The sequence below is a fragment of the Trichomonas vaginalis genome, chromosome IV (assembly GCF_026262505.1).
Source record: "Trichomonas vaginalis G3 chromosome IV, whole genome shotgun sequence".
Classification (NCBI taxonomy): domain Eukaryota; phylum Parabasalia; order Trichomonadida; family Trichomonadidae; genus Trichomonas; species Trichomonas vaginalis.
Genome location: NC_067206.1, coordinates 23982924 through 24009580, shown reverse-complemented (window position 1 = coordinate 24009580; position 26657 = coordinate 23982924). Strand labels below are relative to the sequence as shown.

The following is a 26657-nucleotide window of genomic DNA, read 5'->3' as shown; positions in this document are numbered from 1 at the left end:
CAAAACATATACGATGAAGAAATCATGAAAATTCAAGACCCTTTGGGTCTCGCCGCTTAGCGGCTGAGGTGAGAAAAGAGGTGAGAAAAGAGGTGAGATCTCACCTCTTCACCTAAAATATATTTTTGTCTGATTTACGCTCATTACGATGAAGAAGTCATGACAAAACATATACGATGAAATCATGACAAAACATTTACACTCATTACGATGAAGAAGTTTCGACAAATCATATACGTTCATGTTTGACAAAGCATATACGATGAAGTTTCGACAAAGCATATACGTTCATGTTTGACAAAGCATATACGTTCATTACGATGAAGAAGTCATGACAAAACATGTACGAAGAAGTCATGACAAAACATGTACGAAGAAGTCATGACAAAACATATACGATGAAGTTTCGACAAATCATTTACGTTCATGTTTGACAAAGCATATACGTTCATTACGATGAAGAAGTCATGACAAAACATATACGAAGAAATCTTGACAAAACATTTACGTTCATGTTTGACAAAGCATATACGATGAAATCATGACAAAACATTTACGCTCATTACGATGAAGAAGTCATGAAAATTCAATGAGGTGAGAAAAGAGGTGAGATCTCACCTCTTCACCTAAACATTATTTTTGGGTCATTTACACTCATTACGATGAAGAAGTCTTGACAAAGCATATACGAAGAAGTCATGACAAAACATATACGAAGAAATCATGAAAATTCAATGAGGTGAGAAAAGAGGTGAGAAAAGAGGTGAGATCTCACCTCTTCACCTAAAATATATTTTTGTCTGATTTACGCTCATTACGATGAAGAAGTCATGACAAAACATATACGAAGAAGAAGTCATGACAAAACATATACGTTCATGTTTGACAAAGCATATACGATGAAATCATGACAAAACATTTACGTTCATTACGATGAAGTCATGACAAAGCATATACGATAAAATATATTTCCTGGACTGTTGTCAAAATGTCATGTTGTCAGTAATTTTAAGAGAAGTTAATTAACCTGGTGACATGGTGACGTAGTGACACCTAAAAACCATCTACCCTAAACATTATTTTTGCTGAATTCAGCAACAAAATGAACGAGGTCAGGATGTATGCAAATACCTTTGAATTCATTCATAACGCCTTAGTAAGATCATAAAATGCTTGTTTTTACATTCTCTACTGTATCTTCGAGTTCTTCTTCATCTAACTTCTCATGAACTTTCTTGTCTATGGAGTCCATAATATCTTTGACATAAAATGCATACTTTACAGAGCACCATTCAGCAACAAAATGAACGAAGTCAGGATGTATGTAAATACCTTTGAATTCATTTATAACACCCTTAGTAAGCTCATAAAATGCTTGTTTTGAGGTTGAGCCACTTTTGGCTCGACCGTATTCTTTCAACCAAAACTCAAGAATTTTCCTGTGTGAATTTTGTATAAAAAGCAACCGTCTGAATTCAGGCGGTTGTTATATTCTTCACAAAACATTTACGATGAAGTCATGACAAAACATATACGATGAAGTCATGACAAAGCATATACGATGAAACCTTGACAAAACATATACGTTCATTACGAAGAAGTCATGACAAAACATATACGATGAAGAAGTCATGACAAAACATATACGAAGAAGTCATGACAAAACATATACGATGAAGTCATGACAAAACATTTACGATGAAGTCTATGAACATAATAATATTTCAAACCAGGAGCCAAATTCTTGCGATTTTCATATGGAATCTCTTCTCTCGGTTTTTCGAGGGAAACAATCATATGAAATCATTTACACTCATTACGAAGAAGTTTTGACAAAACATATACGAAGAAGTCATGACAAAGCATATACGAAGAAGTCATGACAAAGCATATACGTTCATGTTTGACAAAACATATACGATGAAATCATGACAAAACATTTACGATGAAGAAGTCTTGACAAAGCATATACGATGAAGTTTTGACAAATCATTTACGTTTAAGTTCCATGAGGTCATAACAAAGCATTTATTATGAAGTTTTGACAAAACATATACGATGAAGTTTTGACAAAGCATTTACGTTTAGTTTCGATGCAGTTAGTGTCTATGTTATACAGTAATGTTAGTCATGAATGTTTGTCCTAAGTGTTGGTGTTAGTGTTGAAAAATAATGTTTGTCCTACATGAACCCGTACAAGCGTTTGAATTTGTTTATGAATAAAATTACACTCTTGTTTTCTGTATCTATCATACAAACATAAGCAGTACCTGTTTTTGTAAAGTTTATATGAAGTTTTCGATAGTTAAGACCTGTATAATAATAGAATGCGTCCTCATTCTCAACATAGTAGTAGAACTCAAACGAATGCTTACCATAATCTGTTATTTCAACAGCTTCGTCAGATATTTCATCAACGAACTCATAAACTATATCGCCATACTTGCTTTTATTTCTATTGTTTTCAGATCTAGAACACCAACGAAGGTTTGAGATTCTGTTGTCCGTTCTATCATGATTTATATGGTCTATTTCTTTCAAATTGTTTGTATTTTCAATCCACTGTTCTGCAATAATTCTATGCTTTAAGTACATTTTGTTGTTTAAACTAAGCACAATATAACCATAATTATTTAAGTATTCACTCATAATATGTTTGTCTTTCTTTCGACGAATAGTAAAAGGATATGTCGTACAAAATCTCATAATCTTCATGATTTCTCAATGTTTCCCATTGAGTTTGTTCCCCACTAACGTTCTCATTGACGTCCTCAATATCTTCTTCCTCACTGAACTCGTCAATATTTTCACTAGCTCCTTCTGTAATGTTTTCATCGGCATTGTCATTGACTTCTTCTGTAATGTTAGATGTTTTGTTTCGCTCATGTTCTTTCACTAATGTTAAAAAGTTATGTTGTACGAATTTTGAACAGAATTTAGAGCAGTTATGAAACAATGAAGTATTTTTACGCTATTGAAAGGAACTATGAGAGTGAAGTACATGACAGCAATGACAAAAGGAACTAATATCAAACCTAATGAAATCGCTCACGAGGACATAGAGCTTAACAAGTACTTTGTGGAGTATCTTATAAGTGAAGAGTATGTAAGACCTTACTTCATGTTTGACAGCATGAATGAGGATGTTATTTCATGGTTAAAGAATATAAGCAATGTTTTCGGTAAGTACGTCATAGATGACAAAGGTCTTGTTGTATTTTATGAGACAGCAATACGAACACAGGAACTAATGGATATTATGCATTCAACAGCAAAGAAAGGATTTAGTACTATTGGCATGAATGAACATTGCAGGAATGACATATACAACCTATGCTCACGAAAGCCTTACACAAAAGCAATACAAATGATAGAACATAAGTGTCTAAAGTCAGCAAATGAAATCATTACTGTCAGTGGTTATGAAAGAACTGTTAGCAAAGATGAGTGGAAACAGCTATTCATATTAAGGAAGGACGTTGCTGAACTAGTTAAACCTGTTGCACAAACATTGTTTCAGATAAGACCAGCAATGACTAAGAACCCTTTGACCTTAGTCAATGAGACCATAGAGATTGAAGATAATGACATGAAAGAACTAGGAATGAATGAGAGAAGTTGTGAAGGATGTTTGAGTCAAAACACATGGTTCTTCAGAGCTGTTAAGAAACTTAGTAAAGAACGACAGAAATATTTTATAGAGAAGTATTGCAAAGGACATGTAAATGAATTGTTTGAAATAGAACTTAGAGACACTTTCACACTAAAGGACTTGAGGAAAAATAAGTACATGAGTGAGGACGGTATTGACATAGCTAGTGTTATAAATGACTTAAGAAGATGTGTTGTCGTTATTGACGGAGCACGTATGACATATCTAGTGAAAGATTATGATGGAATACGAGACACAACAACACTTGTATCAATAGATAGCAAGGAATTCAATAAGCTCATGAAGAGTATTTATGTAGGACGTATTGAGGAGAAGGATGTGAACGCACTGATGATTTATGAAGCGGGTCAGAACAAGAACTATCTTATGAAGTCAGGCATGAGATTCTTTGACGAAAGAGATGACATTTACAGCTATTTCAGAGGATATGAGTATGAGGTACTGAATGAAGTAGATGAAAGCGTTATTGAAGGATATTTGAAACATGTTCACGATGTCATATGTAATGAGGATGAAGAGCTTTATGAGTATGTTTTGAACTGGTTCGCCTACATCGTTCAAAATCCTTGTGGAAAGACTGGAACAGTACTTTTGTTAATAGGAAAGCAAGGAACTGGTAAGAATGTACTTAGTAATGTTCTATGCGAGCTCATTAGCAAGTACGCCAACAATAATATAACGGCAATAGAGAATGTGGTTGGTAGATTCAATGCTGCTATTGAGAACATGAAGCTCATCGTATGCAATGAACTAAGCTCATGCGATACGTCTAAGGTCATGAACCACGACGCACTAAAGTCAATAGTAACAGAGACTCAGTTGGACTTAAATCAGAAGTGTCAGCCAGTAAGAAAGATAGAGAATGTTTGTAATATCATCATGATATCTAACAACTTCAACTCAGTAAAGATTGACAAAGACGACAGAAGATTTGTTGTCATTGACGTAAGCAGCAGATACAAAGGAAATTACGAATATTTCTCAAATCTCATTGAAAGCTTTAATGAAGAGTTTTATTCAAACTTACTGACGTACTTCATGAAGAAAGATTTAAGTGAATTTGATGTAAGGAAGATACCATTCACCAGGGCTAAACAAGAACTCATCGAAATGAACAAAACACCTTACCAAATGTTTTACGAGGAGTTCTATGAAAAGTTTGTATCCGGATGGAATTGTACAGAGTGCTACAGAAGATATAAAGAATTTGCGAAGGAGAATGAATTCTTTGCATGTAGTTCAAATGTATTTGGTGGCAAGATGAGAGAATTTGTGAAGAGAAGTAGAAAGCGAGACGGTTCTGCAAGAAGTTATATTTATGAAGCAAGTATGTTATTAGAAGGTCGTGGAAAGAAAGAAACAGTGAATTATGAGGAAGTGCTTGAAAAATTCATGGAGTACATGGGAAGCAATATAACATACAACAAAGACATATACAGTGAGTTTAAGTACTACTGTGAACAGCATGAGATTGAAGTAATGAGTAAAGGAGACTTTGAAACGCTTATGAAAGACAGTGAGGAGGTCGTTCATGAGAACAGTGTTGAAATAGTTCATGAGAACAGTGAGGAGGTCATACATGAATGCAATGATGAAATAGTTCATGAGAACAGTAAGGAGGTCATACATGAGAACAGTGATGAAATAGTTCATGAGAACAGTAAGGAGGTCATACATGAGAACAGTGATGAAATAGTTCATGAGAACAGTGAGGAGGTCGTTCATGAGAACAGTGTTGAAATAGTTCATGAGAACAGTGAGGAGGTCGTTCATGAATGCAGTGATGAAATAGTTCACGATGTCGTTCGTGAAGAAGCCATTGCAACAAAGAATGATATAAAGGATTTCATAGAACTTAACAAGGAGGAGTTTAAAGAAGGCTATGAAGTGAAAAGATGTGAAGAAGATTTCTTGGCGTATTTGAAGAAAAAGAGACTAAAGCCAATGGCTCAAAATAAGTTTCAATCGATGTTTGAAAAGAAACGTTTGAGCTATGGTGGTGTAAGAAGCACATATTACTTTGTTAAGAAGTGAGGACATTTATTTTTGTCGTTAGTGTTGGAGTTTGTGTTTGTTGTTAGCGTTTGTCATTTGTGCTGAAGTTAGTACTTGATGTTAGTGTTGGAGTTTGTGTTTGTTGTTAGCGTTTGTCATTTGTGCTGAAGTTAGTACTTGATGTTAGTGTTGGAGTTTGTGTTTGTTGTTAGTGAGAGAATAAATTAAATCATGAACTTTGCCATGGTCTCTGTCCCTAGTAGTTTTCATTAAGTTCTGGAAATAATGAAAGTCATAAACTTTGCCATGGTCTCTGTCCCTAGTAGTTTTCATTATCTCACAGAGTTAATGAAAGTCATACTTTCTATCAGATGAAGCATGCAGATGAACATAATGAAAGTTAGTGAGTTTGCCACGAGTTATGAATAAAATATTGGCATATTAGATAAGATAACTGATGAAACAGATGAAGATAAATTAAATCTTGGACTTTGCCACACTCTGTCCCTAGTTCCTCAAAATCCTTGACAACGTTGCTTAGAAATTTTGGTTCAAAACCTCATCTGATTTTAATTATCTGTTATGCTACCTGTTAAGTTTCGCGAGATTATAAATGTCATGGAGTTATATAAAAAGGAGGGACAGCTAGGGACACTGGAAGTACTTGTAAGGCTATCTGTTAAGATTGCATGAAATACTAAAAAGTCATGAAATCCATTATCGCTGTGCTAGCTTCACCTTAGAGTAAAATGACGACTAAAGTCACTGAAGCAATGAAACAAAAGTTTTTGGTAGAATACATTAAATCAGGAATTATTCCAGAAGGTTTTTACATTCATACTATGAAAGATGGTAGAGTTCAGTTTAGAAAGATAAAGCAACCATTAGATAAAGAAGGAATTTTGAGAAAGATTAAACTTCATGAGGACAACATTGCTGAACTTAAGAAGAAGTTAGAAGAGTTGGAGAAAGGAAGAGAGTTATAAAGTAATGAATTCAACGGGTGAAAAAAGAGGTGAAAAAAGAGGTGAGATTTCACCACTTCACCTAAATTTATTTTTGTGCTATGTTTTCATACGTGTGAGGGTGGTGATATCATTTATTTTTAAGTTTATTTTTAAGTTTATTTTTTATTTTATTTGGATGTAAATGACAGAACAAAAGCAACTCATTCGAATTCCACAGTATAACAAACATACATTTAAACATTTATTCTTCCTTCCTGAGCATAACATGTTCTTTCAAATACATCCGAGACCAGTTGACTTTTCATTGACTGTGTATAAAGATAGAAATAGTTATATCATTAAACCATACGATGACGAAGGTAAGTTATGTAAATTGTACGTTAAGAAGTTAGAGAAAGTTTATGGCTTCAAGTATGACTACAATAGGGTTAACACTGATGATGAAGATATTGAGGAAAATTTATGAGAACATTAGTGAAGTCGTTAGTGAGAACGATAGTGAGAACGTTTATTTTTTACATTAGTGAGTTCGTTAGTGAAGTGGTTGGCGGTTTTATAAATATTTAAGGTTAAGTTAGTGTTGTCGTTTGTGTTGTAAAATATACGTTAACGGTTTTGTAAAGTGTCAAATTCACATATAATGGGTAAGGAGGCGCGCAGTGCCACAGTACCCAAGATATGTTTACTAACTTATTGAGGAAAATTTATGAGAACATTAGTGAAGTCGTTAGTGAGAACGATAGTGAGAACGTTTATTTTTTACATTAGTGAGTTCGTTAGTGAAGTGGTTGGCGGTTTTATAAATATTTAAGGTTAAGTTAGTGTTGTCGTTTGTGTTGTAAAATATACGTTAACGGTTTTGTAAAGTGTCAAATTCACATATAATGGGTAAGGAGGCGCGCAGTGCCACAGTACCCAAGATATGTTTACTAACTTATTGAGGAAAATTTATGAGAACATTAGTGAAGTCGTTAGTGAGAACGATAGTGAGAACGTTTATTTTTTACATTAGTGAGTTCGTTAGTGAAGTGGTTGGCGGTTTTATAAATATTTAAGGTTAAGTTAGTGTTGTCGTTTGTGTTGTAAAATATACGTTAACGGTTTTGTAAAGTGTCAAATTCACATATAATGGGTAAGGAGGCGCGCAGTGCCACAGTACCCAACATAACCATACTAACTTTGGATTTTGTATAGAATTGTAATTATAGTTTGAATGGAAACAATAAAACATTATAGTGATATAAGACATCTTAGAAAAAAATTGTAATTTGACTATTTCAATATCATAAACACATTTCTATTGTTATAAAAGTCTTAAGTGCTTGTGATCAGACAAATCTGTTTTTCAATAAGACATCTTAGAAACAAACTTACTTAATTTTTGTTTATTCTATCATTCCCTTACTAAATAAATCTTTAACTTTCCTTCTAGTTATATTTATCTATTCATCATCAATTTATGTTTTTTAACTTTTTTTCATATATATTTTTTCTGAATACCTACTGTAATATATTTTTCATTTATTATTTATTCAATTGCTTTTCAATTTATTTTCAAAACCTTATTCAAATTTATTTTATCATTAATATATTTTTATATTATAAATTTATTTAAAACTTATTAAAACATGTTATTACGTTATTAATTTTTACTTTTTCATTTTTATACCCTTTTCAATTTTCTTCTCAAATTTTCAATGCTTCTCAAATATTTCTCCATTCAAATATATCTTTACTAAAAATTTCTTTTTAAAAATCACAAATTCACTTATATTCTTATACGAATCAATCTGTATCATATTACCAAACTTCACAAACACATCTAACTATTCAAATCATTTCAAATTTAAAATCATATAAATTAATATTATGAATATCCTGTTCTTTTTCCGAATACCCGTTATTCCCACATTTCAATATATCTCTAAGTATGCAATAGTACCGATAAAACATTAATATCCCTGATATTTATAAAAATGTAATATCTGATCTTTTGATGATTATCGGTATCATATATGTTTATTAGTATTACCATATCTATTATTACATACACTAACAGTATATGACATTTACACTTTTATTAAACCAAAATTCAAAAGAATCTTTTTGCAATTTCGTCCAATATGAAATTAAATCCAATGAAACATACACAACATTCTCCTATATCTTCTGTAGTTGCATATTATATATTCAAACGATTTTTAAATAATGTTTCTATCAAATGTGTAGTGATTCCGTCCCGATTAAAAATTGAGTACTTTCATCCCGATTTATCGGGATAAAATTGAATACTTTTATCCCGATTTCCCGATCAATTCCGATGCCGCCTGGACACACCTTTCTTCAGGTCAGAAATTGTTCCGGACCGAAAAGGGTCACTAGAAAAAGTGACAAATAGTGACACTTACTCTTATTTTTCACGCCAAAATTCGAAAGGGTTTTTAATATAATAATTATAATATATAAGGAATTTTATTAAAAATATGAAATTAAAATATAAAAAATTTAATAGTTAATTTAAGTTTGTTTTTTATTTTTATTTTTGTTGTAAACAAAAACGATAAAAACGGTTTGACAGAAAAGTGACACTTTACGTGGCAAAAAATAGAGCCTTACTTTTGAGATACTTGAGATTGAAACTGAATCTTATGAGGCGGTGATCTTGAATCACTACCTCATAAGGTTCAGTTTCATATAAAATTTGTTGCAATTTGTTATTCTTTTGCAATTATTTCTTATAAGATTTTACATCTTTTAGCGGGGAATGTTTGTTATCATGTATATATTATAAATATCTACACGATAACGAACATTCCTCGCTAAATTGCTGAGAAACTTTGAGGAAATGTCGAACAATTTCCTCAAAGTTTCTCAGATTTATATAGATAACTAGAGTCCCCTAGGCACTGATTCTGGTTCAGTACCTAGGAGGCTCTAGTTCTCTAACGAACTGATAAAATGTTTTTAAATTTTTGGATATTGCTACCTGTGAAGCACTGACTTCAAGTCAGTACCTCACAGGTAGCAATTACATTGAAAGATGGGAGAAACTTTGTCCGAATGTTAAACTATTCGGACAAAGTTTCTCCGATTTTTTGAAGGAATTGGAGGCTATGAGATACTGATGCAATGTCAGTAACTCATGGCTTCCAATTCCTTCCTAAAACTCATAAAAGTGGACATTACATGCATATAAAATTTGACATGTAAAGTCCACTTTTTGTGAGCGGGGATTTGACTCCGTCAAATCCCCTTTTTCGTTTACGAGATTTTATAACTGTTTTCATAGGAATTGAAGGGTGAGAAGTATATAGTATGCCTATATACCCCGCACCCTTCAATTCAAACTCTAAATGGGAGAAACTTTGTTCGTATGTTATCTTATGAAAGCAAAGTTTCTCCCATTTAGAAAGTGAATAGGAGCCTACCAGGCACTGATACATAATCAGTGCTTTGTAGGCTCCTATTCCCTCGAGAAAGTTCGAAAACTTGGTCGCAATTGCATCTGATTGAGACCAAGTTTTCGAACTTTCTGGTAGGAATTGAAGGGTGAGAGGTATATAGGCATACTATATGCCTCTCACTCTCAGATTACATTAACGTACATAAAAATATTTTTAGATTGATTTTTACTAACCTGAACCTCGGAGTAACGAGGTATTCGTAGATATGATGTAGGCTATTGTTTTAAGCGGTAAGCTCGGAAACTTTTCTTATATAACTTATCATCCAAATCTACGATTTGCAATGAATCATCAGTAAGTAAATAATTGTATTAAAAAGATCTAAATACGATAATATTAAGTGTTTATTCGTAATGATTTGAGAATTTGTTGAAAATTTATTGAACTTGCTCGAGATTTTCATTTTCTGAACTCGTCAATGCTTTCCTTAAGGTTTTTTAATTGACCGTCGACTATCCAGAATGGTTCTTTTTCTGGATTTCGATACCAGTGATCATCAATTTCACTGGCCTCGAATTCATTCGGCGTAAAGTAAACGTTCGTTTCAGGATTCACAGGCAAAGAAGAATGGGGCATATTATTGTAAAATCTGATGACCCGTGGAAGATCTGATTCTGACTTGCAGTTTCTTTCCACGTATGGCCACCATCTCTCAATCTTACCATTTGCCTGTGGATTGCCCGGTTGAATGAAAATATGCTCAATTCCACGTTCAACCAAAAGTTGATGAAATGAGCTTTTATTTTCAAGGCAGTTATCGGTCCAAATAGCGTATGGTGGTTGAGGTAGAGCACTTAATGCTCTTTTAAAAACTGCAGTTGTATTTTGAGCTGTTTTTCGGTAAATAAATTAAAATCTATGATTTTTCGCGATCTGTCGTCTATTATCGCAAACAAATATTTGCCTATTCGTTTCCTCCAATAGTGGATATCAGCATGCCAAATTTGATGACATTTGGATGCTAGATAATTTCGAGGAATTTATTTTTGCTGATTTTCTTGATTTTGAGGGGGAGTATCTGCGATAATCGCTTCGTGTATTTTCCTGCCCATTCTATATGAGGGAGAATCGAAATTTTTTGTAATGTATGTTGCCGTTTGAAGAGATTCGCGTAATGGATTTATTTCAATAGGCGTACCTTCTATTGGAGTCACAACTGGAACTAAAGTTGTGCGGTCAACTTCATCGAGCCAGTTTCCAGACTCATAATTTATTTCTCCATTTTTTTGAATTTCTGATTGAATTTTTTGAAATTCTTCTGGATTCTTCTCAATATTGACAAGGTCTGTTTTCATTTTCTGAATAATTTTATTGATGCCTGCATCGGGCATTAAATCTTTCAAATTTGCATAAGCTTGGCAGGCATCAAGATTAATTTCTATTTGTTTTCTTCCTCTTTTTGGAATTAATTCCAAATTATTTTCTCTGACAAGCTTTTTGAACATGGTTTTGGATATTTCACGAAAGGTACCATTATTTAAACGGGCCTTTTTGCAAATATCCTTTAGCTTCATTCCAGAGTTAATTTGTTGAACCGATTCCTTTAGCCATTCGATGTCAACGAATTTTCTGGAGGTACGATGCCAGTGATATGGACCCATTTGATTTTTGTAAAAGTTTACAAAAACTTCCATTCTAAAAAATAGTATGGATTTGATATAAAAAATAATATGTAATAGTGTAATATTGATTAAATAATAAAAATAAGTTTTTTTTAAAAATAATTTTGGCGCCAAAAGTCACTTTTTCTAGCGACCCTTTTCGGTATGGTATACTATCCATCTGATATAATTATATCTCTCCAAATAATGCATTAATTTAAAAAATTATATTATCAGTGTCATAGTTTACAGCACACAATTGAAAATTATAATATAGTATTTTTATAATTATTTTATATGTATAGATTCAAATTTGATTTTGAAATATGTTTCATCATAGAAAATTAAAAAATTATTAAAAATTTGAAAAATATGGATATAACACACTTTAATAACACAAATGAACTTCAAAAGCACACAATACTTTGAAATTCTGAACATCCATACTAACGATATTCATTACGTGATTATCGCAGTCATTCGGTAATTCGTTGAGTTCGTCTGCATCAATCTGTGAAAAATTCTCGATTTCTTTAGAACTTTCAATTGAATTGCTGTCAATTGTTGTATATATTGAGGTTGGTTTATCGCAGTTTCTATATCTTCTGACTTCATTTGATGAAGATATTCTTTGACTAAATTCGAAATTTTTTTTTGATTTTTCATTGTATAGGTATTTTTGTGTTAGCTTGCATATCCAGAATGCTTTGATCAACGCGCATTAAAATTTTAATGATGTTTTCCAAATTTTAATGCGAGAAAGTTGTGAATGGTATGACTCGAGTGCATGATAAGTAAGTATGTTTTCAGATGTATCAAGCTTAGTAATGAAATCATATTTTGGTTTCCGTACGCGCATGTAATATTTGACAAAATCGGCTGACGGTTTAGAATTTGCTTTTTGGATCAGTTTCAGTATCTCAAAAAATGAATTTTTTTCGACAAAGGGAAGTGAAGCAAAAATTCCATAAAGTGTAAGAACTTAGGGTAAAGCTCTTTCATCTTGCGTATTAAGGCCTGCCTATAATGGAATAAGCAGCCAGTTACTTTTGACTCCTGACAAATAACTTTCATTGATTTGAATAAGGCTAATTCAAAGTCAATTGTAACAATTTCGAAATTTGTGAAGTCGATTATCGGTAGTGACTCGCAAAATGCTTGCAAATATGCCTCTGCTGTTCTGGATTGCATTAGTATATGAACAACCGGAATAAAAATATTTGAAGCATCGAATTTGTATTTTGCCATCGATTTGATAACTTGATAAACCACCTTATTCTGGTTATTCTGGATTTCATTGAGAATTTTCTCATCATTTTGAGAAAACCCACCTGTTTCTTGTGTAAAATCGATTGAATTCTCATTTACTTGATTTGACTGTTGAAATTCTTTAAGTTTGATTTATCTTTGAATTTCGATTAGTTTCGGATAAATAATTTGTGATTGCCTTTTTCATATTTGCTGTGGACTTTGTATAATTGACAGGATGCTTTGATGGTTTGGTACTAGGAATTGTTTGTCCAAAATGTGTTTATCGACTTTCATTAAGACCTCAATCATTTTTTTCGAGGCTAGGTTGGGCATTTTCTAATCCTTTCGAAAGCAATGAATAGAACGATTCCAGAACATTATTTGAATAAATATAATCTTCAGAATCTAATTGGTTAATGAACTCATAATCTTTCTTCCATACTTTTTTATAGTAATTTACGAGCGGCTTTATAATTTCTGAGGATGATTCATCGATTAATTTAAGTATTTTACAAAATGAGTCATTTTCGACGAATGGTAGTGAGGAATAAATTTGGTAAAGTATAAAAATATCTTTTGGTATGTCTTGTTGCGAACCAAAGCTTGGCGGTAATGAAATAAGAAGCCCGTAACCTTTGCGTTTGGGCAAAATAATTTAATGGTTTTGAAAAGGGCAATTTCAAAATCCACGTAAACGGTATTGAAATTATTGAAGCCAATTATTGTAATTAATGCCGAAAATGCGGTTGTATACGCTTCTGCTGTCCGAGATTTCATCAGAATGTGGACAACCGGAATGTATTCATTAATTATAGGGTCAAGCACCATTAAAGTAAGGAGCTGACCCTTATCTTCAAACTGTTTTGGGACGATTTTAAAGGTACCGTCCAAGAATAATTTTGTTGCTGAGTGAGAAATTGAGACTGAACGATCATAACCAAAAATAAGGATTAGCTCTGGGTAAAACGCGGTGCATTTGAGGAAATATTCGGAATTTTGTTTGGTAATTGAAAGAATATTTTCCACAAAATCTGGAATAACCAAATTATGTGGATAGAATTCTTTGTACAATTTTGTGATAATCCTTCTGGATTTTTTGGAGAATTTTGAAGCTTTGTTGCCTCAGAAAGTAAAAATGATAATATTTGAGATTCAGAAGTTAATGGCTGTATTAAATGATGCTCTCGGATAATTTTCATTAGTTCATTAATTTTTTTTCTTCATCAATATCGGTAAAAACTGTTCCTTTTGGTGTGCATTCATTGCAAATTCGATTTTTGGAATTTGATTTGTGTACAATGTCACTTTTATTTTGTAATTACAGCTTCCTTCGCATTTATAAACGATAGAATATGAATTTTCGGTGGCTGATGAATCAATTTTGTGAAATTTATATTGAGGACTAATCTAATACTGTCCGTAAATGTTTTTATCACAATCTCTGAGTTGAATTGTGCAAGCACGCTTTAAATAATTCCATATGTGCTTTCTTAATTTTTTTGATGAATTTGGAAAGTATAAATTTAAAAATTGATCGAGAAATTCAGGCTTATTTGTAACATCTTTTGATATATTATAGCTGCTCTATTCAATTCATAGATCTGATGCTGAGAAAAATGAAAAGTACGAGGAGGCATATGATTGTCAAAATTTTATATTAAGTGGAGTTTTTGCATTACTATTTTTTCAAGTTTCTTTACTTTTTCTGAAATTTAATTATAATTAGATGTAATACTCCTATCCATAAGTTGATAATAAAAGAATACAATATATAATCTTTGTTTCATTATTTAATTTTGTTCTTTTTCCTTTAATGAAGTTGTAAAAAATGTATAATTATTGCTAAAACCTTTGTACATAATATGTTCAAAACAATTTTTGTCAACCATTCGACGATCAACTTTTGAATGGTCAGAGCTTTCAAAATTGAAATCTTTACAATAAATAGTATTTGAACTTAATACGTGAGGATTTGAGAACAGGAACTTCTGTATGTCGGTAGTTCCGCTAAATGATGACTGTGATTTCTTATAAATTTGATTGGTTTCACAAAACAATTTGACAATTTTTAAAAGGAATTGAAGGGTGAGAGGTATAGTATACTTTTATGCCTCTCACCCACCATTTACCACTCTAAATGGGAGAAATATTGCTTAAATGTAATCTTATGCACTGCGATTTCAAAAATTCTCGAACATGGTTAATGATTTAATAAAAAACATAATATCAAAAGTTGTTCTAATCCAGATTGTATAAATTCATCTTATGAAAAATTTAAGTGTGAATTTAAATTGAAAATGTTGGAAGGAATTTGTTGTGTCAATTGTTGCACATTTGACAATATTATCAAGTAAACTGTCGATGAGATTGGCGTAATTTTGTAAATAAGGAGGAATTACAGCAGGACCTTTGTTTTGATTTAAAAATTTAAGGATTACTCTAGTATCATTAATAAATTAAAAAATTCTCGGACTCAATCTGAAGATAAACCAAATTGTGATAAAGGTTTGATAGCGTCATCAAATGTGTGTGGCGAATTCATTTAAAAAATAAAAAAGTGACAATTGAAAAATAAAATTATAAAAAATTAAAAAGTAACAAACTTATCTTATATATTTTTGAGTAGCTACGTGAATAAAGTAGATGATGACAACAACACCACCACCACCACCATTACATCCTCAAGGTGCAAAAAATCAAAAGTTCGCTACACTGATGTACCAAAGGAAGTTCAAAGAGCTATCGAAAGAGCAAAGATAAAGAGACCGGGATACTTTGCATAGAGATGCGATTTTTCAATTTTTTTAGCTCTTGGATGTCAAAACTGCTGCGGTTTTGTAAAATTTGGGATAAATTTTGACACTATTTTTTGTGAGATGTACGTTTAAATCAATATGCTCGGCGTTTGCCGAGCTAGTGTATGATCTTATTCGTACACATCACGCAGCCCTGGTTACTCATCAGCCAGAGCATACAATTACAAAATAGTAGAGCGAAGCTCTGCTAAGATCTTCCAATCACGTGGAAGATCTTAGCAGAGCTTCGCTCTACTCGAACTTCTAACACTACTCCTGTCTCTGTAAGAATCAAGGGTAAGAGTTACTCGCCAGTTTGAGAGAATTTTGTTCGAGCTCTTATCTTGCATCAGAGCTCGAGCAAGAGTCGCCAAAATTGTCTTTCTGTTTGTATTTGCAATATTTCTAATATGAAAAATAGTTATTTGAGAGATTATATCATACGGAAAAAGTTCCTTAGAAAAAGTGACATTTGGTGCCAAATTTAAAAAGTAATAAAATCATTATTTTATAAAAAGGTATATCATTATAAATGTATATTTAATATTAAATCAAAAAAAATCTAAGTTTTTACATTTAAATTTAACATTTAAATAAAATAAATAAAATTGATAGAATTGAAGGGTGGGAGGCATATAGGCATACTATATACCTCTCACCCTTCAATTCCTACCAGAAAGTTCGAAAACTTGGTCTCAATCAGATGCAATTGCGACCAAGTTTTCGAACTTTCTCGAGGGAATAGGAGCCTACAAAGCACTGATTATGTATCAGTGCCTGGTAGGCTCCCATTCACTTTCTAAATGGGAGAAACTTTGCTTTCATAAGATAACATACGAACAAAGTTTCTCCCATTTAGAGTTTGAATTGAAGGGTAAGAGGCATATAGGCATACTATATACCTCTCACCCTTCAATTCCAAATAAAACACATCTAAAACAATCATTTTGAATTCTTTTTTCCCCAAATGAACCTTTTTTTAATTATTTAATGAATAAAAATTAATATAATCCCTCACATATTATAAATAATTTATTAAAAAGCCTTTCCAATTTTGCCGCGAAAAATAAGAGTAAGTGTCACTTTTATCACTTTTTCTAAGGAACCTTTTCCGTACGGAACAAGTTATTTGAGAGATTTTATCTGAAATGACTGAAAATTTGAAAACTAATTGAAAACCAAACTTGAGTATTTAGATCTAGTTTGTATTCTAGAATAATATTTTTCATAATTAAATTACACTTGGGATAATTGAATATGGGATTCCCCAATCCCACCTCTCAAAATTCATCAGAATTGGGACGAGGGAACCCCAGACCAAAGACCATTGTAAAAAAATGGAATAGAATTAGAATATTTGTATTTTTTATGAGAACTGCGAGTTAAATTTATGAACATAATGAGAAATTAAAAAATAAAATTTAAAATTAAGCAGAAAAATTAATTTACATAGAGAAAATGAAAGAAAAAATAGAAATTAAAAATACTTTATGTGTTATTTTGTTGTTTTTTCTACCACATTCATAAAAACCGCCGATTTTTGTCTTCAATGGGCGGAAAAAAATAAAATTCCCAAAAAATTGAATAGGGGAAACGATAGGGGACGGGATATGAGAATCCCCATATGTTTGGGATTTTCTCGCATCACTACTTTGCACACAACGATCCAATTCGATATGAAAAATGTGTCGCAAATAGATTCAGAATGTCGATTCAAATTTCAATACAGAAGCTCTATCCTTTTTTTATGATCTCCAAGCCATACACTTTGTCAAAGGATACTCAGCTGATGCAATGTTTTCAATAATTAAACAATTCTTCAACAATGAAGAGAAGGCACAACTAGTTAGAGTAATCAAAAAAGATTTGTACAGGCATAATTAAGAGGAATTACAGTTATTATAATAATATTATATACACAATTAGTACTTAATGGAATAATTCTTGTTCTAACTTAGAAACCTCAATTGTGATGCGTGCGGAATCTAATTGTTTCTGTAGGGAACGTATTGCTTGTCGATCAACATCATTTTGTTTCTGAGAGTCTTCTGTAGTATGGTCTTCTTTCGCTTCACTACTTCCCTTTATTTTAATAAAATTTGATTTTCTCTAGAAATTTCAGATATAATATTTGAATAAAATTAATAAATTAAGCACTCATAGGTAGCGATAATTGTACTAAACATTTTTCATTTCTTGGAAAATTTTTATGAGATCTGCAATTTAGAAATTCCTTTTGTTAAGTATTCCTAACGAATTATACAAATGATAAACGCTCTATATATATTATATATCCAGAATATCTAGCGCTGGGGTCCGTAAAATTCTCTATATGGTATCTTCACTATAAAGAAAACATACCAACCTTTCCAAATTAAAATCCAGATTTTGATTGAATACTTTACACATCTATTGTGAAGTGAGGTGAGATACCAAATAATTCATATCAATTTTATACCCTACCGAAAAGGGTCGCTAGAAAAAGTGACTTTTGGCGCCAAAATTATTTTTTTAAAAAAAACTTATTTTTATTATTTAATCAATATTACACTATTACATATTATTTTTTATATCAAATCCATACTATTTTTTAGAATGGAAGTTTTTGTAAACTTTTACAAAAATCAAATGGGTCCATATCACTGGCATCGTACCTCCAGAAAATTCGTTGACATCGAATGGCTAAAGGAATCGGTTCAACAAATTAACTCTGGAATGAAGCTAAAGGATATTTGCAAAAAGGCCCGTTTAAATAATGGTACCTTTCGTGAAATATCCAAAACCATGTTCAAAAAGCTTGTCAGAGAAAATAATTTGGAATTAATTCCAAAAAGAGGAAGAAAACAAATAGAAATTAATCTTGATGCCTGCCAAGCTTATGCAAATTTGAAAGATTTAATGCCCGATGCAGGCATCAATAAAATTATTCAGAAAATGAAAACAGACCTTGTCAATATTGAGAAGAATCCAGAAGAATTTCAAAAAATTCAATCAGAAATTCAAAAAAATGGAGAAATAAATTATGAGTCTGGAAACTGGCTCGATGAAGTTGACCGCACAACTTTAGTTCCAGTTGTGACTCCAATAGAAGGTACGCCTATTGAAATAAATCCATTACGCGAATCTCTTCAAACGGCAACATACATTACAAAAAATTTCGATTCTCCCTCATATAGAATGGGCAGGAAAATACACGAAGCGATTATCGCAGATACTCCCCCTCAAAATCAAGAAAATCAGCAAAAATACATTCCTCGAAATTATCTAGCATCCAAATGTCATCAAATTTGGCATGCTGATATCCACTATTGGAGGAAACGAATAGGCAAATATTTGTTTGCGATAATAGACGACAGATCGCGAAAAATCATAGATTTTAATTTATTTACCGAAAAAACAGCTCAAAATACAACTGCAGTTCTTAAAAGAGCATTAAGTACTCTACCTCAACCACCATACGCTATTTGGACCGATAACGGCCTTGAAAATAAAAGCTCATTTCATCAACTTTTGGTTGAACGTGGAATTGAGCATATTTTCATTCAACCGGGCAATCCACAGGCAAATGGTAAGATTGAGAGATGGTGGCCATACGTGGAAAGAAACTGCAAGTCAGAATCAGATCTTCCACGGGTCATCAGATTTTACAATAATATGCCCCATTCTTCTTTGCCTGTGAATCCTGAAACGAACGTTTACTTTACGCCGAATGAATTCGAGGCCAGTGAAATTGATGATCACTGGTATCGAAATCCAGAAAAGAACCATTCTGGATAGTCGACGGTCAATTAAAAAACCTTAAGGAAAGCATTGACGAGTTCAGAAAATGAAAATCTCGAGCAAGTTCAATAAATTTTCAACAAATTCTCAAATCATTACGAATAAACACTTAATATTATCGTATTTACATCTTTTTAATACAATTATTTACTTACTGATGATTCATTGCAAATCGTAGATTTGGATGATAAGTTATATAAGAAAAGTTTCCGAGCTTACCGCTTAAAACAATAGCCTACATCATATCTACGAATACCTCGGTACTCCGAGGCTACAGTTTTGCGCAGAAAGTTCAAAAAGTGACTTCGAATGCTAAGTTATCTAACAAAAGTTTCCGAGCTTACCGCTTAAAACAATAGCCTACATCATATCTACGAATACCTCGGTACTCCGAGGCTACAGTTTTGCGCAGAAAGTTCAAAAAGTGACTTCGAATGCTAAGTTATCTAACAAAAGTTTCCGAGCTTACCGCTTAAAACAATAGCCTACATCATATCTACGAATACCTCGTTACTCCGAGGTTCAGGTTAGTAAAAATCAATCTAAAAATATTTTTTATGTACGTTAATGTAATCTGAGAGTGAGAGGCATATAGTATGCCTATATACCTCTCACCCTTCAATTCCTACCAGAAAGTTCGAAAACTTGGTCTCAATCAGATGCAATTGCGACCAAGTTTTCGAACTTTCTCGAGGGAATAGGAGCCTACAAAGCACTGATTATGTATCAGTGCCTGGTAGGCTCCCATTCACTTTCTAAATGGGAGAAACTTTGCTTTCATAAGATAACATACGAACAAAGTTTCTCCCATTTAGAGTTTGAATTGAAGGGTGCGAGGTATATAGGCATACTATATACCTCTCACCCTTCAATTCCTATGAAAACAGTTCTAAAATAGAGATTGGGACAAAGTTGCAATTCGGCACTTTTTGTAAAAAAATGGGGTCATACTCATAATGAATAGAGACTTATAGCCAAGTCTTGATATCATGCAGGGAGAATATACATTGATAAGCAATTATATTTTATAGTAGTAGTATTCAGAAATTCTTACAATTTACAATACAATTTTCAAAAATGGATAAAGACTTATAGCCAAGTCTTGATATCATGCAGGGAGAATATACATTGATAAGCAATTATATTTTATAGTAGTAGTATTCAGAAATTCTTACAATTTACAATACAATTTTCAAAAATGGATAAAGACTTATAGCCAAGTCTTGATATCATGCAGGGAGACTCTCTACAAATACAAAAATTGATTATCATAAGGAAATACAAATTTATCAATTTTCATGTGAAAATTACATAAATTTGTTCTCCAATAAATAGCAATAATACTTTGAATGTTATATTAAGTAATATAGCTTCAGGTAAATAAGCTTACACTTCAAAAATATACTGTTTATTCATTAATTTTAAAAAAAGTCCAAATTATCTAATCTTGCTTACTCTTCCTTTAAACTTCTTTGTGCCAAATTTAATATTGCCTTCAAAGATGGAATAAGGACATTAGGTTCAATCCTTCGGCTTTCGACAATTTCCAAAATGTGTTGAATTAATTTCAAACATTCATCGTGTTTTGAAGCTCTTTGCTCAACAATCTGATTACCTGCCCTTGTAAGAATTCTTACTGCTCTTTCTTCATTCAAAACATTAGCGACTTGAACCTTAATAATCGCATTTGGAATCACAACAGTGATGAGAGTTATGACGATGTCATCAATGCGCTCATTTTTCTTACCCAAGAAAAATGTTTGCTTTAATTGATGAAAGTGTGATTCCGCAATGTTATTCGTGGAATCACCTTCTCCACGATATAACATCATCCAATGTTCTTTGGTTCTTCTCCATTGTTTATCGAAATACTTCAAAGCGCGCGGTTCTTCTTCTTCTAACATTGTTGTCAAGAACTCATATGTTTCATCAGACTCTTCAGCCAGCTTTTCTGCATTCGTTGCATCTGCACGTAATGTCAAAAAGTCCATTGCTAAATAGAAGTTCTCAAAATTCTGTGGATTGTCAAAATAGCTTCCAACTTTTGCACATGCGCGTAAAACATGCACAGCGCACCAACTGAGCTGCGCAAGAGGAAATCCGTCCTCAATTGCGCGAGCAATGTTTAGCGCACAGTCAGCGCTCCAATGCTGTGGATCCAGGTGCGCAAACTCACAGAATTTCACCAAACATTCTTGAATTTTTTCAGATGTCTGAGGGTTCACTAAAAAATAGCAAAAGGGGAAAATTGTGTTTTGACTTGTTTTCATTGTTACTGCAAACAATTGGATCTTTCCTTTAATTAAAGAATGAGTGGAATCGACGTGGAGAGGGTTATCAATGCTATGCACCAATTCTTTTGCAGCAAAAGGTGCATATATGATTGTAAACTCGGAAAAATCTCCATTGTAATCAAATTGAACGAGATCATCTGGGCACTCTTCCTGTAAATTATTCAAAAATGCTTCCAAAGAAGTGTAAGGATCGTTTGATAATCTTTGTGCAATAATCTCATCAAGGCGATAAAATTTGTGCTTTAAAGCATCAGTAGACTGCGCGAAAAGTTTCATCGTTTCTTTGTTATTCGTATCAATTCCGAACTTATCAAAAAATGCTTTTTGAGCAAGAAATTGCTTTCCACCGTTTTTAATATAAAGTTCGATCCATTTTTGATAAAATTTACTCGCGTAATGTGAACCCATTTCAACTCCTATATGATGGCAATGTTCTTCATTAACTTTGCTTATAGTAAACACTCCATTTTGTTCTTCAACCCTAAATTTTGCCTTGCATAGGGGATACGAACATGAATAAGTGACATATTGCTTTGGAGATCCCGTTCTTCTTCTGTATGGGACACCGCCCTTGACTTCCTGTTTAATACCAAAAGCAATAAGCTCCTCTAAGTCCACCGAAATCATAAAAATGAAGTGATTTTAAAAAGAGTTAACAAAATTCAAATCACATCAAAAACAAAAACGCATAAAAAATATTTTATTATACTCATTCGAAATTAAAAATAATAAAATTTATATATATTAATTTCATTAAATCAAGGTTAAAAATCTCACCGGAAAAATAACCTCAGTGTGATAAATTTATCACCGGAAAAATTTACAATAAGGTTAATACTGAAAATATCGAAAAATCAACATTTAAGGTTAATTTAAGAGTATGCACTTTTGTCACCTACTCGAGTTTGAATTGAAGGGTGCGAGGTATATAGGCATACTATATACCTCTCACCCTTCAATTCCTATGAAAACAGTTCTAAAATAAAAATAAAAAACAAACTTAAATTAACTATTAAATTTTTTATATTTTAATTTCATATTTTTAATAAAATTCCTTATATATTATAATTATTATATTAAAAACCCTTTCGAATTTTGGCGCGAAAAATAAGAGTAACTGTCACTTTTTGTCACTTTTTCTAGTGACCCTTTTCGGTACGGAACAAATTCATATCAATTTCACTCATTAAAATTTTTCATTCTTTTTCTCAGTTTTTCGATTAATCATCCATTCATCAGATATGAAGTGAAGTCAACCGAGTTTCCTTTAAATAATTGTGTAATGGATCAAACAAAATCTTGAAATGAAGTGTCAGTATTTTTTTCTAAAGCGTCAAAAATTGCTTTTATTAGATAATAATTGTCATAAGAATTTTTTTGATGGTAGAAAAATAATTATAATTTTTCACAGTCACAATCAAAATCAATTTTAATGATTGATACAATCAATTTTATGTAATAAAAAATAATTTGGGGCAACTCCAGATGAGGTGAAAGTGCTTTTTTAGATTTATATTTGAGACAACGGCATTTTTCGAAAAAGGAACATATCACCGTAAAAAATCCTTTGTTAGAAGATTTTCATAGTTTACTTTCTATATTGCCTGCGGTATTGGAAGGAAAATTTAAAAAGTTTTCCAAAGTGCTCGGAATAAAAATAAATATCTGTACTCGAGAAAACATCCATTATAAACAGATTTATTGGTGATTTGCGAAACAATCCAAAAAAAATTGACAGCGAATTAGTCAAAAAAAATCAATAGTTTTTATATTGAAACAATCCGTTATTACAAGCGTATAAAAGCATCACAATTAAATTGAAGGGTTTTCATCTTGTGGAATCCAAGCGAAGCGAATAATTCCACAAGATGAAAACCCTTCAATTTTTAAAATCAAAAAACTGACTTTTGACATTAAGTGGGGAGACGATAATGAACATTTAATTAATTCGTGTATATTCTAAATACAAAGATAATAATCATACCTCAATAATTTACTGTGACCACTCAAGTAGATAATGTCTTACAATATTAATTTAATGCCAAGCTTAGTAATGCATATTGAGAACAAGTGGCTGTCAGATTTTATACTTTTCGGACTTTTTGGCATCTTTCCCAAATATAATCAAAATTAAATCCAAATTTAAGCTGGATTTACAATCAGGACAAACTCCTCTCGATAAGAATCCTAAGACAATTCTATCGTTGACAATATTTGTCTAAAACGTATTGAAATTTTCGTTTTAGATAAAAGTTTGATATGCCATAAACATTTCCAATGCGGTACTTACGAAAGAAATCACTTTTGATTTAAAGTGAAATTGTTTATAATTTCAAGAATGTTTTGGACCTTCAGCGAGGGAACTGTTGCCTTATGGCATTAATTCTAACATTATGCCTCTAGTGCTCCAATTCTCACGCTGAAAGCAAGAAAAAGTTCTTGCAATTGTTTGCAAACGAATGGTGGAGAAAATCGTGGAGAGTTTTACCGGGCATTGAGTGTGAATGGTATTAATAGGGTGTATATTACACCACACTGTCACTTCCAAAATGGTAAAATAGAGAGGCTTTGGCCGAGCATTGAATACAAGAAAATTAGCTGGAAGCAAATAGGTAGATGGTTTGCTAAATATAACACCAAGCACCACACAACTCTTCCAACACATCGAGTCAATGGTAAAACAATTCATTTTAGCCCTCTCATGTGTTGGAAAATCAATGATATGTGGAGACAAGGAAAGCAGGCAAAGTGGATTGTTGATGGCGTTGAACAGGATTTTCTTCCAGATGGGAGAAGAGCTGAAGACATTCCCGATATTCACATTCGAGAAGAAGGTAATACAGACGAAGAAAGAGAGTCAGAACATTCAAATGAAGAAGATATCGATGAAGAAAGTTCCAATGAAGACGATTTCGAAGAAGAAAGCTCTTATGAAGAAGGTTTGTATGAAGAAAGTTCCAATTAAGAAGTTTTAGAAGAAGAAAATTAATTTTAATAAAAAATAAATTTTTGACATGTAAAGTTGTCACCTTTCTGTCAAACCGTTTTATCGTTTTTGTTTATAACACGGAGATACTCTGTTGGTTCTTCTCCTTCAATATTAGAGTCTTCTTCTTCGTCTGAACTAGAAGAATTGATCAAAATTTGTTCTAAATTGTGTTTAGATTGTTTTTCAAATGCGGAAGTTCCTATAGTATGTTCTTGAACAGTTTCTGCAACTGTGTGTTCACTTTTTTCTTCGTTTAAATGCATATTGACCGATTTTGGTCTAATTGGCTGTTTGGGAATTGACTGGAGGATGTAGAGGTGTATTTGGTAAGGGTTGGATACGCTGTACAGTAAGTTTCGGTCCAGATGGCAGTGTCGAATTGGTGTCACTCATAGTGGAAGACATTGAGAAAAATGAACTGAAAAGACTGACCACTTTAAAAATTTAATAAGATAACTCTTTTTGGTGATGCTACGGTAGGGCCAAATTGGATGTTCAAAGCGGAAAAAAATTCCAGATGACCAAGATGAATTTCAAAATTTATTAAATAAATTTGCAAAAGATATGAAGAACACTTATTCATCCTATATCCGTATCAATCCAGAAAACATTACAGCAATTGCTTATTATCCTGATAAACAGAGAAAATAAATTATTACAGATTTTTGATAATTTCGAGAAGTATAATATTAATGCTACCGATTATTTGCAAGTCTTCGAGTTAAATTCACCGAATGTTGAATCTTTAGTCGAATTCCGTCCAAATTTGTTTTCTAACTTTCAAAATCGCACATTCCAGTACGATAGAAAGTGTAAATGCAAAGTTCAGCCCCTTTCAGTAATTACAAAAGATATTTTTTATTTTATTTTATTTTATTTTATTTTATTTTATTTTATTTTATTTTATTTTATTTTATTTTATTTTATTTTATTTTATTTTATTTATTTTTTTAGTTTTTTATTTTTTTTTATTTTTTTATTTTTATTTTTTATTTTTTTTAATATTTTCATTGAAATTTGGAAGAAAAATATTCAATAATATTAAAATAAAATTTTAAAATACCGGCCAAAATATTTAGATACCGTTAAAGTGAGTAAATAGATACGGTATCGTCAAAGTGAGAAATAAATTTATTAAAATATATTTTGAATATTAGAAGTGTTAATAGTATGAGAGAAGTGAAGTGAATTACATATCAATTCGAATTGATAAGGAAAACACATTTTTTATTTTAATGTGAATCTTATTATTTACACTTTCTTAGATTGAATAAAACTATCATTTAAATCTATTAACACATAAGCAAGACATTTAAGTATATATAAACAAATATCAAAATATCAAAATATCATATATTAACAAAGATATTAAGAATAATTTACCAAATATTTTATAATTTCCCTTTCTTCTATGCATGAACATCTCACTAAACAAGAGTACTATCCAATACATATAATGAAATTGAGTAATTCTATATTATATATATGGAGACATTTAAAAAATGGATTTTAGTTTTAGTAATGTGGATTTTGGTTTTTAAATTGAGAACTTTTTGGAAAAGTGACGCCAAAATCCACGATGACTCCGTATATATGAAATATAATTCTGCATCACCTACTCTTGACTTGTCATATATTGTCTTACGTCTCTTTTATTACAATGGCAAAATAATTAAAATTTTTCCGATCAAGCATTTAAGGTTTAAAAGTAGGACATGCTTTACATGTACAAACATGTCTGCTTTTGGTTTTCTGGTACTAATGAAATGGATGATATCAATATACTACTGAAGATATCGAAAAATTGTATTGACATGAAATGAGAAAGAAAGTAAACAATGCGGTAT

At 31.9% G+C, this 26657-nt stretch overlaps 3 protein-coding genes and 1 pseudogene across 4 annotated transcripts, besides 12 other annotated features; all 4 read left to right on the top strand.

Moving 5' to 3' along the window:
* Positions 1-5029: part of a mobile genetic element that runs on past the window's edge.
* Positions 2987-4309, top strand: TVAGG3_0157330 (uncharacterized protein; the record flags this gene model as incomplete). Its single annotated transcript, XM_051224834.1, has 1 exon — positions 2987-4309. A coding segment is annotated over one exon (1323 nt), but the record flags the coding sequence as incomplete, so codon positions are not given.
* Positions 5030-5065: 36 nt separating the features above from the next.
* On the top strand, positions 5066-5707 carry TVAGG3_0157310 (phage fiber proteins family; the record flags this gene model as incomplete). The annotated part of the gene is made up of 1 exon (XM_051224833.1): positions 5066-5707. One exon carries the CDS (start codon positions 5066-5068, stop codon positions 5705-5707), a length of 642 nt encoding a protein of 213 aa, XP_051109819.1.
* Positions 5708-7815: 2108 nt separating this feature from the next.
* Positions 7816-8017: a mobile genetic element.
* Positions 8018-8892: 875 nt separating this feature from the next.
* Positions 8893-8973: a mobile genetic element.
* Positions 8974-9179: 206 nt separating this feature from the next.
* Positions 9180-9905: a mobile genetic element.
* A 26-nt stretch (positions 9906-9931) lies between these two features.
* Positions 9932-10224: a mobile genetic element.
* Positions 10225-12605: 2381 nt separating this feature from the next.
* Positions 12606-12913: a mobile genetic element.
* A 28-nt stretch (positions 12914-12941) lies between these two features.
* Positions 12942-14765: a mobile genetic element.
* A 1588-nt stretch (positions 14766-16353) lies between these two features.
* Positions 16354-16667: a mobile genetic element.
* Positions 16668-18375: 1708 nt separating this feature from the next.
* Positions 18376-19577, top strand: TVAGG3_0157230 (annotated as a pseudogene). The gene has a single exon. A coding segment is annotated over exon 1 (1202 nt).
* A 526-nt stretch (positions 19578-20103) lies between these two features.
* Positions 20104-20422: a mobile genetic element.
* Positions 20423-20424: 2 nt separating this feature from the next.
* Positions 20425-22722: a mobile genetic element.
* Positions 22723-22728: 6 nt separating this feature from the next.
* Positions 22729-22803: a mobile genetic element.
* Positions 22804-24522: 1719 nt separating this feature from the next.
* TVAGG3_0157190 (uncharacterized protein) lies at positions 24523-24786 on the top strand (the record flags this gene model as incomplete). The annotated part of the gene is made up of 1 exon (XM_051224832.1): positions 24523-24786. The coding sequence occupies one exon, from the start codon at positions 24523-24525 to the stop codon at positions 24784-24786; it is 264 nt and encodes an 87-aa protein (XP_051109818.1).
* Positions 24787-24827: 41 nt separating this feature from the next.
* Positions 24828-24888: a mobile genetic element.
* Positions 24889-26657: the final 1769 nt, after the last annotated feature.